Raw genomic sequence first — 15,724 nt, 5'->3', positions numbered from 1 at the left:
TTTTTTTTTTTTATTATTCAATTATTGAAGTAACCTAGAAAAAAAGTGAAGAATTACAACGTAACTGGTATTTCTGAACATGTCTCGGTCTAGGAAGGCACTTGGAAGACCTAACAAGCATGAACAGATCAATTCTAGCATATTCTTCTAATATAAATACTAAAAGACATGCATAGAGGCAGTGGTGAAAACATAGAATCATCCTCTGGAACATCTTCAATGCCTTTGCCACATCCCATCCCTGTTCTGCTTCAGTCTTTGGCTTCAGGGCTGTTTCTTATTTAGACCCAGCAATTTACTGCATCCACAGCTTCCCATAGGCACTTTCTTATTTTTATTTTTATTTTTTTTTTGGATAAATTGACCTCTTGGTCAGATTGTCAAAACTATGAAAAACGAATCCATTCTTCTTCCATTAAAATAAAACATTGGAGTTAAAAACAAAACAAAAAAACCTACATTTTAAATCTTGCATGAGCAAGAGTTCATGGCTTGAGCTTCCCAGGACCCTTTTTTTTTTTTCTTTTTTTTTTTTGGTGATATCTCAACGTTTTTCCACTTGGTAAAAAAAAAAAATACAGTAGTAAAGTCTTGAGGTATAACTATAAAAAATACTTGAAAATCTTTTGCAGGAAAGCAGGGCACTTCCTTGGCCTCGGTGAGGGACTTTTCCCCTCCTCGTATGCAGTGACAGTTCTCTGGGTCTGAAATTCCTCTGGGTGCAAAGATGGTCTTTTCCTTGAAAATGGAGTTATTATTTCCTGGCTGTGGGGAGAAATGGGAGATTTTTAGTGTGTCAGGCACCCAGCAGCCATCAGAATTCCCAAGGGGATGAGGTTTGGGTGGATTTTACCTCCAGGGCAGTAGGGATAAACTGCTGTGATTCCGTAGAGGTGGGATCGCTGCTCTGGAAGATATTCATCAGTGAAGGCACCTGTTTCTTTATTCACAGCTATCACCCCATCCCTGGTGAAAAAAAAGGGAGAAAAAGTGGTTTATTCCCCTATGAAACAGGTTTTTCCCCTATTTATGTGTTTGTGTTTATATTTTTGTGTTTGAGAACAGGCAGCTGAAAGGTCTGAACACCTGCAGGACAAGTGGAAAGAAGTTTGCCCTGTGAAATCCTCCTGCAGCTCAGTCAGTGCATTTCTCTCTGGTGATGCAGCCACAGAAAAGAGCCTTCCAAGGAGGGATTATCTCCCCCAGAGCCTCCTCCAAGCGTGGCAAGCTCTGAAGTGTTTGTAATCTAAGATTGGATGGGATTTGTGAGAGCTTCCAGCTGGAGTGGGAAGAGAGGCGAGTTCCTGGTGCGGAGGCAAAGGGAACAGCCGAGGACAGGATCTTTCCTTGGACCTAATCTACATCCAGAGACTTAAGCCAAGTTTCAGTTTTAAAAAAAACCACCCAAACCACTGTTTGTGTCCCTCCCAGGGAGCTGGGCTTGTGTGTAAACAACTCCTCTGTGCTGAGATTTCCAAGCAGGTGTTGCTGAAGCCACGCTGGGAGACCCAGGACGGCCCTGGGGAGGCTCCAGGATTTGGGAGCAGGCTGGGATTCCTCTCAGGGAGGGGAGCTCAGCATTCCCAGCCCTGCAGGGGTTGGGATTTTTCCTGCTCACCGTCTCCAGTCTGTGTGGTAGAAGTGGTTGGCGTAGCTGATGATGCTGAAGGGGTAGTTGAGGTTGCTCTGGATGACGCGCCGGCCGGTGCCGTCTGGGAATGTGCATTCCAGGTGCTTGGTGCCTGTTCAAACACAAAATATTCCTCATCCCGCTGAAAATGTCACACCAAATATGTTCTTTGTCTTTCACAGACTGACAAGGATTGCGGCACACCCCAACAATCCCAGCCTGGGTATCCCTGGCAGCCTCGGGAATGTCACCATTCCCTGGGGAGCCTGGGGAAAACCCTCTGGGGGAAGAACCTTTTCCTGATTTATTACATTTTGAAACATCTTTTTCACCCTAAACGTGTAGAATCATAAAATTCACGTTTGAAAAACTCCTTAAGACCAAGTCCAACCATTTCCCAGCACTGCTCCATGTCCTCAAGAGAGCCACATCCACACGGCTTTCAAACCCCTCAGGGAACAAGGACTCCACCACTGCCCTGAGCAACGACATTTGCCAGAAATATTTCCTAAATATTTCCTAAAATCCAATCTAAACCACAATTCTGGAGGCCACAGGTAGCACTGGACTGAAGACATCCAGGATTTTCCCTTGAGGCTCAGTGTGACATTCTCTGATCCACCCCTGGGGACATTACCTGCATCAGCCCAGCACAGCAGCTTGGAGAAGGGGTCAAAAGTCAGGCCATTGGGCAAACCAATGTCTGTGTGCACCAGAACCCTCCTGTTGGCTCCATTGACGGTGGAAGTTTCAATTTTGGGAGCTTCACGATTCCAGTCCGTCCAGTAAAGGTTGCTTGGAAAATAACGCACAGACAGAGCACGCAGCGGTAAGGAGAGGTGGGAGATTATCCTGGTTCTTGCCAGGAGCAAGGGCTGGCTTTTCCCTAATCAGTGCCTGAACCATCTTTATTTGATTAGGGAAAAAAAAAAACCTCTCCAAGCGAAGCAGAACGATATCAGACATGTTTACGACCCAAACCGCGGCTCCGCGACGCGGGCGAGTGAGGAGCAGCACATTTTGTATCCCAACAGCATTTCCAGAGCTTTTCAAAACAATCTAAACCCCGACACCGAAACAGTAGTTCCAGCCAAATCTCAAATAAAAAGAGGGGCTGAGGAGCAGAACCAACCCCTCCCACGGGATCTGCACCTTGCAAATCCCCGTGTCCGGAACCCCCCGCGGGATTCCCGCTGCTCACCCTCGGACGGGGTCGACGGCGATGGCGCGGGGGTTGACGAGGTCGGTGTCGAAGAGCACGCGGCGCTCGGAGCCGTCCAGCCGCGCCCGCTCGATCCTGTCCAGGCCGCTGTCCGTCCAAAACACGGCCCGGCGCAGGTGGTCCACGGCCAGGCCCTCGGGGCTGATGAGTCCTGCTGGGGGACGGCCACGCTCAGGGAAATGCCGCTCTGGGATCCCTCAGGCATCCCGAGGGATGGCCATGCCGTAGGATTTTAGTTTTTCTCTTTTTTGTGTCTTTGTAACCCTGCGATTCTTTAGTGGATAACTCTAAACTCCGTGTGCAGTGTCAGCTGCTGCTGCTGCTTCCCTGTTTTGGGCAGCAATTCCTCTCCAGGCCTGGGGATCAAGGACACCTCACTGCCCCAGGCCCCGAGAGATGGAAACAAAAGTGAGTTGGGGGGGAGCAAATATGGATTAATTTAATTAATCCATTACTTAATGAAGTAATTTACTTCATTACCTGAAGCTGGAATATTGACCCCCAATATGCAAATGGACCAAACTTATAAAAGTGTAAAAACCCATTGTCCATTTTGGGTGCAGCCCCTGGGGGGTTTTCATCTGCCCAAAATCTACCTGAAGGCCCTTCAATAAATGATGATGATGAAGAATAAATTTATTCTCTTCGTTTTGTCTGGCCAAAAGGCGTCAGTGGGAGGACCCTGGAGCTGTGATGGGAACAGCAGATGGGAACAGCAGATGTGGCTTTGGGCAGGTGACACTGGGGACAGGAGCACACCTGAGCTGATGATGGTCTCTGGCTCGGAGCCTGGCTCCAGCCCCGCCCGGCTGATGCTCCGGCCGGCCACGTCCGTCCAGTAGATCATCTTCTCCCGACAGTCGTAGTCGATCCCCACCACGATGGAGCCCTGCCAGGGTCAGGAGAGGGGCACGGGGTGAGATCCTCCTGGAGGAGGCTCAGGGAGCAGCCTCAACCCCCCAGCCGGCACCGAGAGCTGCCTGGGACGCGCTGCAGGTGGGGAATGACGCTCAAATCCCATCTCCTCAGCAAAACCCTGCTCTGCCGGGTTCCCACTGCACCCTCCCAGCTGAATCCTGCAGCAGAGGATTTTAGGCCAGCTGGTGCAGGCTCACACCCAGATCCAGATGGATCTGAAGCCTTTGCCTGAAGGAGAGGGTGCTCCAAGAGCGAAGCCAGCCCGGGGAATGACCTTCAGGATGGGGAGAGGGAATACTTGGCAAGGTCCTTCAGTTCCCCAGGGTGCAGGGAGGGTCCTGGCCCGGATTTCAGTGTTCCTCTGCCTTGGTCTGGCCTGGCTGAAGAGGCACATGGCCACGCTCCAAGGGGAGTCCAAGGAAGGGAAAAAGGCCAGCCCTGCAGCTGGAATTTTGGGCTGTGACCAACCCCGGAGAGCTCTGGGAGCACCCGAACTCCTTCCCCTCATGAGCAGTCCCAGGTCTGGGAGCTGTCTGGGACCAGTCTCTCTGCTGGGGATGGCTGGAGAGAGGTGAAAATAGAATCCACAGAATCCCAGGATGGTTTGGGTTGGAAGGGACCTTAAAGATCCACCCCTTCCATGGGCAGGGACATCTTCCACCCACCCAGGGTGCTCCAACCAGGCCTTGGATGGTTCCAGGGATCCAGGGGCAGCCACAGCTTCTCAGGGCAACCTGTGCCAGGGCCTGCCCACCCCTCAGTCAATAATTTCATCCTAATATCTCATCTAACCCTGCCCTCTGCCACTGGGAAGCCATTCCCCCTTGTCCTGCCGCTTGTCCAAAGTGCCACCACGGCAGCCAGCACAGCCAACGTCCCCAAACACCAACATCAACCCTCAAGTGGCGACCCCCTCAAACCCTGAGAGCTCAGACAAGCGGTTCAGAGAGAGCCGAAAACACCAAGTGGCAGCACCAGCCTGTCCCAAACTCCATCCCCATCCCCAGCATGCCCCCATCCCCATCCCAAGGACACCGTACATGCAGGGAGAGCAGGGTCTTGGCCGCCTCCTTCTGCAGCCGGGTGCCGTTCAGCGGGAGGTACCCGATCTGCTGGCCCTGGGCGTAGAGCAGGAACGTCCCCGCGGCCGGTGGGGACACATCGGGCCGGGGCTCGGGCCGGACGCTGGGAGGGGCGACGCTGGGCAGACCTGGAGTGTCGGAGGGGACAGAGATGGCTCAGGTGGCATCGTCCCCTGGGCTCCACGCCCGGAGCGGGGCGCGGTGCCGCTGCTGCCGGTGTGGCGGGGTCACTTTGGGGCGCTCTTACAGGGTGGGGTGGTGCCGGGCTCGGAGCGCGTCCCCGGGATCTCCCGGCCGCTCTGCTCCACGCACCAGCAGTAGCCGCTGTCGCCGTGGCACTGCAGCGGGGTGAAGTCCCCGCTGGGGTCACACTGTGGCACGTACTGGTCCCCTCGGGGGCTGCCCCCGTAGTGCTCCAGCAAACTCTGCCGCCAGCGCTCGCACATGCTGGGGGGCCGCTCCGTGGGTTCTGGCACGGGAGGGTGACGGTCACCGCCCTGTTCGGGGCACTCAGGGCTTTGTAGAGCCCTGAATCCCCCTCTCCCTGCCGAGGGTGCTCCCCTGGGCACTGACCTGGGCTCCCACAGCGCGGTGGGGTGGTGCCCGGCGCCGTCCGGGTGCCGGCGATCTCCTGCCCCGCTGCATCCACGCACCAGCAGTGCCCGGAGCTGCCGTGGCACTGCAGGGGCCGGTACCGGCCCTGCTCGTCGCACTGGGGCACGTGGCCGTCACCCACGGGCGATGGCCCTGGTGGCACCTCCCGCGGGTACATCCGTGCGTGTTCGCAGGGTGTCAGCTGCTGGATGGACTCTGCCGGCGGCAAATGCCCCCACCCTGGGCTCAGGGGGTGCCAGGCAGCTCCCCTGGAGCCACTTGGCACCCTGGCATTGCTTCTCCCGTCTTCCAGCACCCCTCGGTCTGGGGCGGGGGGCCAGGGCTGCCCCACTCCAGCCCCATTGACACCCCATGGATGTTCCCTCCATCACAAGTTGGCACAGGAGGTGGCCCAATGGCCACAGCCACTGTAACCCAATGGGCCAGGGCACCCTAAACACCCAGGAGCCCCTCGATGCACCCCCTTGGCAGTGCCCTGCCCTCAGGGAAGCCCCAGAAGGGTGGCTGGCCAGAGGGTCACAGAATCCTTAGGGCTGGAAGGGACCTCTGGAGATCCTCCAGTCCAACCTCCCTGCCTCCAGGGTCACCTGGAGGACGTGACACAGGAAGGTGTCCAGCTGGGTTTGGAACATCTCCAGAGAGGGAGACTCCACACCCTCCCTGGGCAGCTTTCCCAGGGCTCTGCCACCCTCAGCGTTACGAAATTCTTCCTCCTGCTGTGGTGGAACTTCTCAAGTTTCAATTTATGTCTGTTTAGTTTATGGCTCCCCTCCATTGGCTGTGGCCCCACTGTCCCCACAATGCCATTGGGACACCAGCCAGATGTCCAAGGACCCAGCCCTGCTCCCCTCAGCCCTGGAGGGAGTCACTGACCTGGGCTCCCACAGCGTGGTGGGGTGGTGCCCGGCGCTGTCCGGGTGCCGGCGATCTCCTGCCCCGCAGCATCCACGCACCAGCAGTGCCCGGAGCTGCCGTGGCACTGCAGGGGCCGGTACCGGCCCTGCTCGTCGCACTGGGGCACGTGGCCGTCACCCAGGGGTGGCACCTCCCGCGGGTACATCCGCTCGTGCTGGCAGGGCGTGAGGCGCTGCGGGTTCCCTTCCACCGCTGGAAAGGCGGAAAAGAGGAGAGTGAGGCTGGGGAAGCTGTGCCAGGCAGAGAGGGCACGGGGCTGAGCGGGCACCTCACCGTACGCGCACTGGAAGCCGTCGCCCTCGTAGCCGGGCCGGCAGCGGCAGGAGAAGGAGCCCGGGGTGTTGTAGCAGACGGCGGCCGGGTGACACGGGCTTCCGGCACACTCATCCACGTCTGTGCGGGGGAAAGGTGGCATCAGCAGGGACGGGGACACCCTGGCAGCTGTGGTGTCCCCCTCCCGTGCCCACCTTACCGGAGCAGTGGATGCCGTCGCCGGTGTAGCCGGGGAGGCACTCGCAGGTGGCGCGGCCGTCGCCGCGGGACAGGCACCGCGCCCGGTCCCCGGGAGCGCAGGGGTGCCGCCCGTCCTCGCAGGGGTCACTCGCCGGTGCCAGCGCTGCGGGGACAGGGGAGGGGTGGTCAGGGCACGTCCACGGGGCACGGGAGTCAGGGACACCCCAGCCGGGGTCAGCACTTACGCACACACTGCTGCCCGTCCCCCGCCGGCCGGTACCCGCTGCGGCACTCGCAGCGGTGACTGCCCGGAACATTCCGGCACACGGAGAAGGGGCCGCACTGGCTCAGGCCCTCGGCACACTCATCCACATCTGGAGAAAAGAGGAGACACCGGGACACTCCGATGGTGGTGGGGCACCCCCATTTTCATGGTCCTGCTGACAGGGAATATCCTGCCCCACGCTGCCCATCCTGTGTCTGTCACCGAACTTAACTACAGAATTAACTTTCTAATCAGCTCAAAACAGAAGGGAAAAAAGAACAAGATCGCTTTTGGTGTATAGTTTTGATAAATGAGCATTTGTTCAAAGCACACCGATATTCTTGACTATTTGTGGATTAAAACTTGGTTTCCCTCTCCTGAAATTAAGTGATCAGATTGGTCACTTAACCTGGGATTTTAGGGGAAGGAAGGATCCTTGAAATCTTCGCCAGCCTCTCTGTGCAGTGCTACTCACTGGCACTGGGAAACAACTCACAGCTTCTTGTGGAAAGGGACTCCAGATTTGGAAGATAAATTTACAGTGTGAAGTTTGGTGTGATAGGAAAGCAACAAAGCTGGCTGGATTTATGAAACGCAGGGATTCTTTCCCCACTGGTTTTGCTTTTATCCTGCCTCTCCTGTTTTCCCCCTCCTCTTTTTCGTTTGCTCCCGGAGCCCTTCTCCAGGGACCTCCAGCACCCTGCCTCAGTTTCCCCCCATGATGCATCCCTATGCTTGGTGGAGCTCTGTGGGTGCTGCGACATCCCAGCATCCCAAACACCAGCGACCACCTTGGTGCCTGATGGGGCACAGATCCACCAGCTCCCCCCGCAGCCCCGCTGACCTCGACAGCCCCGTCCGTCTCGGCGGTAGCCGGCCGCGCACTCGCACGTGTACTCTGCGCCCACGCCGGGCCGGCAGCGCGCCGGTGCCTCGCACGTGTGGGTGCCATCGTGGCACGGGCTCACCCCGGGATTCTCGGCGTCGTCTGCGGGCACAGAGGGGTTTTGGGAGGAATAAAACATCTGGGAGACACAGGGAGTGACCATCCCCACTTATTCCCGACGCAGGCATCACCACCGTGCCGCAGCACCGTTGTCCCACGCGGGGGAACGCGGCCGTGCCACCCCCACCACGCCAGCGGCGCTGCGGCTCACACTGCGTGGGAAACCCCAACTTTTTGGCTGATTTTGGGCAAAGCGAGCGCACGGCAGCTTTGGGAGACGGCAACATCCCCGCTGGGCCCCCTGGATTGGCACAGATTGGCAGCCGGGGGCGGGTGCCGGCGCTCACCTCGTGCCGGGCCGATGCGGGCGGCCAGGGCGTAGCGCAGGACGTGCTCGTGGCTGTCGAAGAGGGCGAAGGCGCGCGCCACGGAGAGCCGCTGCCGCGCCGGCAGCCGCGAGTGCGGGCACCCCGAGAAGGTGATGTTCTGGCGCAGGCGGTAGGACAAGGTCTGGTTGGCGGTGCCAGCGGCCACCACGTATTCCCGCTGGCCTGAGGATGTCACGGCTGCGGGGTGGCACGGAGAAACCACGCAGGATGTGGGAGAAATGGTGTCAGCATCGACGTGTCTCGGATGTTTTCGGGCATTCGGGGGTGGTGTGTGAGGAACACCAGGTGAGCGCAGGTCTTACCTGAGCTGGAGTAGGAGTAGAGTTCCCTGTAGGGAGTGATGTGGACGGTGACGTTCTCCGGCAGGAATGGCACCTCACCCTGGATGTGTGTCCTGAGGCTTAAATAATTGTCTGGCCCCAGGCCCTCGGCTGTCTGAGTGACCTGCACCGTCTCCCCACCGGGGTAAAACGTCACCTCCAGGCTCTGGGTGAATTCAGCGCCTGGGCAGGAAAAGGGAACGGGCACCATTGGCAGGGACAGCCCCAAAGCGTCCTTCCCTGCTACTCCAGCGTGGGGTGTCACAGCGAGAGGTGAGCGCCAGCTGAGCGAGGGATCCGAGAAACCTCGGAGCTGCCCTGAACCCCTGATCACCCACCCCAAGGAGCAGCCAGCAGAGACCACACCCCTGGGAGCGCCGGCTCGTCCCAAATCCCCGCTCACCGGTGATGCTGAAGCCGTTCTCAGAGCCAGGCTCCTCCAGGGCGAAGAGCCACGCGAAGAGCCCCCCGAGGGGCAGCAGGGGCAGCAGGGCGCGGGCAGCGGGCTGGGGCACCCCGCTGATGGCCGTGTAGGCTCTGCCGTCGCTGCCCACGATGTAGGCGTGCAGGTCCACGTCCTGGAAGCGGACGGACGCCTGTCCCACCCTCAGGCTCCCGCTCACCTTCCCGTTGAGGCGATGCACGGCCCCTGGGCGGGGAGACGGGCACCCCTGGCAGCGGCCACCCAGGCACGGGCTGCCCGTCCCCGCCGCCCGCCCCGCGTACCTTCGGGCAGGCACTGCCGCCCGTTCCCGTAGAAGGTGGCCCGGCAGTGGCAGCAGAAGCCGGCGGCGTAGTCGGTGCAGAAGGCGTGAGGGGAGCAGCTCCCGTGGTGCTGGGCACACGTCTCCTTGCTGGCTGCGCTGTAGGTGAACACTGGGGACAAAGGGAAAAGGTTGGGGACGCAATGACAAAGCCACCTGGCACAGGGGGTGGGCGCCTTGCCCTCTTGGCCCCAAAACCACGGCCTGGAAGCGAGCCAGTTCCCAAGGGAGCCGCCCGAGGCACAGAGGGGTGGTGGAGAGCTTGGAACCTGTTGCCTGATTTCAGGCAGACCTGACAGAGATCAAATTCCTGAGGGTATTTTTGGGAGACAGTTGGCTGGGGACGGGGCTCTGCTCGCCCGGGCACGTGCCACGGCGGCTCCACAGCTGGCTCAGAGTTGGGGAGGGTGGCAAGGCCAATTGTGACCTCGTGCTGGGACCTGTCCCCTGAGCATCCCACCCCATCCCCTCCTGCCTTTTCCCTTGGCAAGCCCAGCAGGCAGGGCTGCACGGGGCAGCGGGACCAGGCTGAGAGGAGGCAGCAGCCTTGCAGGAGCGGCTCCTCCAGCACCAGCTGCTTGGGAAGGGCTGAACTTGCAGCTGGGGTCTTTTTTTGGGGTCACTGTCCCCGCTGGGCCATGGCAGCGGCTGTGGCCACTCACCATCGGGGTTGAAATGCACGTCCTCCTCCACGCCCACGCCGTGCTGGCCGGAGCTGTAGGAGGAAGGGTTGGCCGAGTGGCTCTGCCGGGTGGCAGCGTCCCCGCCGGGCTGCGGCCAGCCCTGGGTGTCCCTCCTCCCGGGGACGAAGCCCAGGAGCACCGGGGATCCGTGGCTGGGCCGCTGGGCCGTGGATGCGTGGCTGGAGAGCGGGTGGGTGTAGCTGGCGGTGCCAGGGTTGGGAGCGGCTCCTTCACCACCCCCTGGCTCCACGTGCTCCACGCTGCCCACGTGGAAAACCCACACGCCGGGAATTCCCGTGTTGCTCTCCCTGTGGACGCAGCACACACCAACGTCATCACAGCCGTGCTGGAAAAGCCACCCCAAAGCTGGCACCACCCCTCCAGAACCCCAATACACACGTGGGGCTGAGCCCCTGGTGCAGCCCAGCACCCCCCAGCTCACCCCTCAAATTTTTCCAGCCTCCAACAGGCTCCAGGGCTGGGAGAAGGTGACTCTGCTCCCCCTGCCCACACCCACAGCCCCACAGGTTCCACTCACCTCTCCAGGACCCTCAGAGCCTGCTCGCTGCTGGCCAGGCTGTGGAAGAGCCCGTCCCTCTTCGGGTCATCGCCGTCACCCCAGCTGAAGCCCACCCTGGCTGGCAGCTCCAGCTGGACGTTGTAGGACTCCTTGGGTCGCGTCCCCAGGAACTGGAGGCCGCCGTTGGGGTACAGGAAGATGGTGTAGGTGTCCTCATCGTTGTAGGCTATGACTGCCTGGAAGGTGTTGAGCTACCAAAGGGAGAGAGGGACAGATGGACGGCATGGAGGGGCAGGGACACGGCAGAGGAGTGAAGGAAGGGGAGCGGGGATGTGACCACAGGGTGTGGAAACATCCCAAAAGGGCCCTCCAACAGAGAGCACCTCCAGACACAGACTGGGAGAGCTGGGGATGCTCACCTGGAGAGGAGAAGGCTCCAGGGACTCCTCAGAACCCCTTGCAGGGCCCAAAGGGGCTCCAGGAGAGCTGGAGAGGGGACAAGGGATGGAGGGACAGGACACAGGGAATGGCTTCCACTACCAGAGGGCAGGGATGGATGGGAGATTGGGAATTGGGAATTCCTGGCTGGGAGGGTGGGGAAGGCCTGGCACAGGGTGCCCAGAGCAGCTGTGGCTGCCCCTGAATCCCTGGAAGTGCCCAAAGCCAGGCTGGGATATTGGAAGGTGTCCCTGCCATGGCAGGGGTGGCACTGGATGTTCTTTAAGGTCCCTTCCAACCCAAACCATCCCATGATCAGCCTGGAGCAGGAGCTGGCTCACACCCAGCCAAACCCCGAGTGCCACATCCCGGGAAGATGCTCAGCATCCTCCTAGGAGCCCATGGCACAGCCAGGCCACTCCCTCAGTGCAAGGACATCCCAAGAGCATCCCTGGCCATGGAACCCCTGCACTGGGAGCCCCTCACTCCTCTCCTCCCACTGACACCCCCCTGCTCCATCCCATCAGCACCAGAGGGAAACCCGCACCCCCCGCTTGTCCCTGAGAACAATTTTAGCTCGGTTTCCTCCGGAAAAAACATTCCTGCGCTCCCAGCTTCCCATACATCCCGCTATAGGCACTGGCTGCCTGCCCTGCCAGCCCTGCGAGCCTTGGGGCCGTGCCAGGCACCACGGCCACAACCACGGACGGGGAGGCTCCGGAGCCAGCACAGCCCTGCTGAGCCACCCCAGAACACCCAGACACCGAGAAACCAACCCCACAGAGCTCCTGCTGCCCCGGGAAACAGCTCCAAGCAGGGAACGGCGCCCGAGAGAAGGAAAAATTATTCAAACTCCCGGTTTCACCCCTGGAGAGGTGGGAGGGAGGCTGGGGGCTCCCCCCACTCCACCCCCACAGCACCAGCCCTGATTTTGGGGCGCCGGGCCCCCCGGAGCATCGCTGGATTTCCTGGCAGCCCCGCGGGATATAAAGAGCCTTGTTGTGCCTGTCACACACTCGGGCATTCAGAGACCCCGAAAAGGCGGCCAAAAAGCTGGAGGGGGGTGGAATAACCCCCCTCCCCCCGGGGCTGGATTCCTCCCCCACGCAGCCAAATCACAGCAGCAGCTGCAGGACTCGTTCTGCCTTGGGGTGGGTGGCGAGGGGGGACACGCTGGGTGACATCGATGTGCTGGCACAGCGGGATGAAGGGGAGGAGGGGGGAAGAGCCCGGCAAAGAGCTGCAAAGGGCAAATTCCAGCCCAAAAGGGCAAGTTTTGCTCCTCCAGAAGAAGGCTCGGCCTTGTCACATTCTGCAGCCCAGGGAAATGTCACTGCAGGGACCAGGAGCGTGTCCCGAGGAGCTGGAGGAGGCAGACCTCTCACCCCAAAGCTCTGGGGATCCTCTGCTCCTCATCTTAACCCAGTTTCCTACTTTGGGGGCTCAAAAGGGATTAGCTGTGACTTTCCAGGGCAGGGGGAAAGGCTTTGGAGTCAATCCTGGTTCTGAGCAGCAGGAAGGCAGCGTTTCCATAAACGCCACATTTGGTCAGGGAAAAAAAAAAAGAAAAGTGGTGTTTGGGGAGTTTTTTAGCAGTTTTGGAGAAGGGGGAGCTCAGCAAAGCTGAGCAGGCACGAGCTGCATTTCAGGAGCTTTCCTTTTCCTTTCTTGTTTTCCAAACAAGACCGGTTTCATTTTAAAGCCTGATCCAAACTTCTCAGAGGGGGAAAAAAAAAACACAACGGGGAAGAGGAAAGAAGAGGAGGCTGCGTTTTCGATGGCTGCAAGGTCGCTGTGAGGCCCCTGATGGCATCTCCTCAGCTGTTTTCCCAGCTTCTAAATGAGAGGAAAAAATGTGCCTTGTCTCCTTCCAAACCTCAGCCTCTTGCCTCGCTTGGATTCCCTCTCAGCAACGCGCTACCGAAGGGCCCCAGAGCGGGGGGACGCCTGGGGATGGCTCCTGGTGGCCCTTGGGGACATTTGGCTGCTGCTGGGCTTTGGGTGAGAGCCCATCACCCATCCCTGGGTATCCATCACCGGAGTTTTCAGCTCACTGGAGTCCGTGCAGCTGGCGGAGCGTCACCGTCACCTCCCCAGCGCGCCATCGGCCCCAGTGACAGCTCATGACGCGGCGTTTTCGGGGACAGGCAGCGCTGGAGGTTCACCCATGTGGGTGCAGAGCACAGGTCACACCCCCCCCCCCCCCCCGACCTGGCAGACCACCTCTGAGTTTGTTTTCCAGGCACAAAATCAGCCCACGGTGGAAATTCCAGAGGCGGTTGCCGGCCAGCAGCGGAATCAGCGCAGGGGCAGGAGGAAAGGCCGGCCCCGAGCCACCAGTAAAGGTCAGGAGCACAATGGGTGACCTAAAGCAGGGCCACCCCCAGCTGCCCCCAGCCACCCTCTGCCCTGCAAGGCCAGAGCTACCAGCACTGGAAAGCTTTGTCCGAATAGAACCAGAATTCATGGAATGGTTTGGGTCGAGGGGATCTGAAAATTCATCTCATCCCACCCCCTGCCATGGCAGGGACACCTTCCAATATCCCAGGCTGCTCCAAGCCCTGTCCAGCCTGGCCTTGGACACTTCCAGGGATCCAGGGGCAGCCACAGCTTCTCTGGGCACCCTGTGCCAGGGCCTCCCAACCCTCCCAGCCAAGAATTCCTGATCTAAGATCGGATCCAAGCAATGTGAAGCCATTCTCCCTTGTCCTGTCACTCCATGTCCTTGAAGACAACCTCCGAACCTCTTGTGGCCAACAGCCCCTCCACTGCCACAGCTCTGAGCAGAGGGGGAAAGCCCCGTGTTCCTCCTTGTGCTCACCCAAGGATGGATGGATGGATGGAGCCACCATCCAGCTGCTCAGCAAGAAAAGAATCAGCACTTTGGGAACCACAGGAGAAAAACTCATCCTCCCACGACACGTAGGATGGGGCATCCAAGCTCTGCCCCTTGGCCTCACCTTCCTGGAGGGCTCGGTGTCCTGGGAGAGCTCCTGGTAGGCACCCACATCCTCCCAGGTGGCAATGAAGGCATTGGTGGGCACGAAGGCGCCGGCAGAGCGGGGAAACCCGGCCTGGATGTATCCCACAGCCTGGTCCAGCACGTCCCGAGAGTCATCCTGCCGGTAGTAGATGTTCCCTCTGTCCCCGGAGGTGTCCAGGTCGGCCAGGAAGGGGGCGATGACGGGGAAGTCTGTGGGGAAATCGTCATCCACGTACTGGGTCTCCCTGGGGAAATCCTGGGTGGAGATGACCCCGTTGGTCCCCACCTGCGGGGAGAGCGGTGCAGGGCGCTCAGGAGCTGCAGGGCTGCCACCACTGCCGGTCCCCTGTCCCTGTCCCCCCCTCCTCGGCGCAGTGGGGGCCCTGAGGCCGCGTGGCCCCATCCGGCCGGGCAGAAAACAAAAGACCTCGGGCTCCTCCGGCCCCCAGGGAGCTGCAGCTCAGGGGCCATCCCAGCTGCAGCCGCTGCCGGCGGGGAACAGCTGCGGGGAGGAGAAAGCCTTCTTGTTCCTCCGCAGCCGGAGACAGCGGGCAGGGGGAGAGGGATGGATGGAGGGAGGGATGGAGGGAGGGATGGAGGGAGGGATGGGGACAAAAGCACGTGCGGTGGGACAGCCAAGGTGCGCATGGAGGGGCAGGGACGGGCAGGAGCAGGAGGAGGAGGAGGAAAGGCAGGGGAGGAAGGATGGAAAGATGGAGGGGTGAAAAGCCAGAAGGAAGGAGGGATGGTGGGACAGAGGGATGGAGGGAAGCAGAGCGGGAAGACGGCGGGAGACAGGGCTGAAAGGAGGGAGAGACAGGGGGTGGAGAGATGGAGGGACAGAGGGAGATGATGGAGAGGAGGAAGCCGGGTAGGGGGTGAGGCAGGGGGGAAGGAGGGCAGCGGGGCCGGGACTCACGTAGAGGCGGCGGGCAGCGCGGCCGTAGAGGCGCAGGGCGCGGCGGAGCAGCACCCCGGGAGAACTCTCATCATCCCCGGGCCGGAGCCGGGCATCGCCGCGGGCCGGGCCGTGCGGGAGCAGCCCCGGCCGGGACAGGGCTGCCCCCACCGCCAGCACCGCCGCCAGCACCTCCAGCACCGCCCGCATCCCGACACCGGCAGCGGGAGAGCCCGAGCGGAGCGGCGGAGCCGAGCGGAGCCGCACGGACCGGACGGGGCGACCCCGGCCCCGCGGGGAGGGACGGGGAGTGGCCCGAGGGGAGTGGCCAAGCTGCGGCCGTCCCCGTGCTCGGCCAATCGGATTTTACCCAAAATCCGTCCAGGCTTCGGGCACCCCCCCCGCCCCCCGCATCCCTGCATCCCCCCGGCCGGTACCGGCATCCCGGGGGGAGCGGGGAACCAGAGCGGCGCTGGCCCGAGGGGAGATGAGTGGGATCCCCCGTCCGTGCCCCGCATCCCCCCCGCCTCGCCCCAACGCCCCCGGGGCCGGGCCCGCGTCCAGCCGGGGTCGGGGCCGGGGTCGCGGCGTGGGCGGGAGGCTCTGGCCGCTCCCCGCTCGCTCCCTCGGATCCTGCTCCCTTCAGCCGGGGAGAAACGTGACTCCTCATCCTCACGGGACCC

General features: G+C 60.6%; 1 protein-coding gene across 2 annotated transcripts; it reads right to left on the bottom strand.

Moving 5' to 3' along the window:
• Window positions 1-328: 328 nt before the first annotated feature.
• Window positions 329-15,331, bottom strand: NID2 (nidogen 2). 2 transcript variants are annotated; one of them, XM_058829227.1, is made up of 22 exons: window positions 15,063-15,331; window positions 14,121-14,429; window positions 10,741-10,973; window positions 10,182-10,510; window positions 9,482-9,631; window positions 9,159-9,404; window positions 8,738-8,938; window positions 8,394-8,612; window positions 7,945-8,088; window positions 7,081-7,209; window positions 6,855-6,998; window positions 6,656-6,775; window positions 6,341-6,574; window positions 5,426-5,662; window positions 5,100-5,321; window positions 4,811-4,980; window positions 3,612-3,741; window positions 2,832-3,006; window positions 2,268-2,425; window positions 1,619-1,742; window positions 854-966; window positions 329-765 (listed from the first exon to the last, which is right to left on the bottom strand). In XM_058829227.1, exons 1-22 carry the CDS (start codon window positions 15,249-15,251, stop codon window positions 755-757), a joined length of 3,987 nt encoding a protein of 1,328 aa, XP_058685210.1. In that variant the 5' UTR covers window positions 15,252-15,331; the 3' UTR covers window positions 329-754. The 2 variants fall into 2 exon arrangements, with proteins under 2 accessions (XP_058685210.1, XP_058685211.1); XM_058829228.1 differs by having other exon boundaries at window positions 2,832-3,003.
• Window positions 15,332-15,724: the final 393 nt, after the last annotated feature.

The sequence above is a fragment of the Poecile atricapillus genome, chromosome 1 (genome assembly GCF_030490865.1).
Source record: "Poecile atricapillus isolate bPoeAtr1 chromosome 1, bPoeAtr1.hap1, whole genome shotgun sequence".
Classification (NCBI taxonomy): domain Eukaryota; kingdom Metazoa; phylum Chordata; class Aves; order Passeriformes; family Paridae; genus Poecile; species Poecile atricapillus.
The sequence above is the reverse complement of the archived record's forward strand: the minus strand, read 5'-3'. Positions and strand labels throughout refer to the sequence as shown.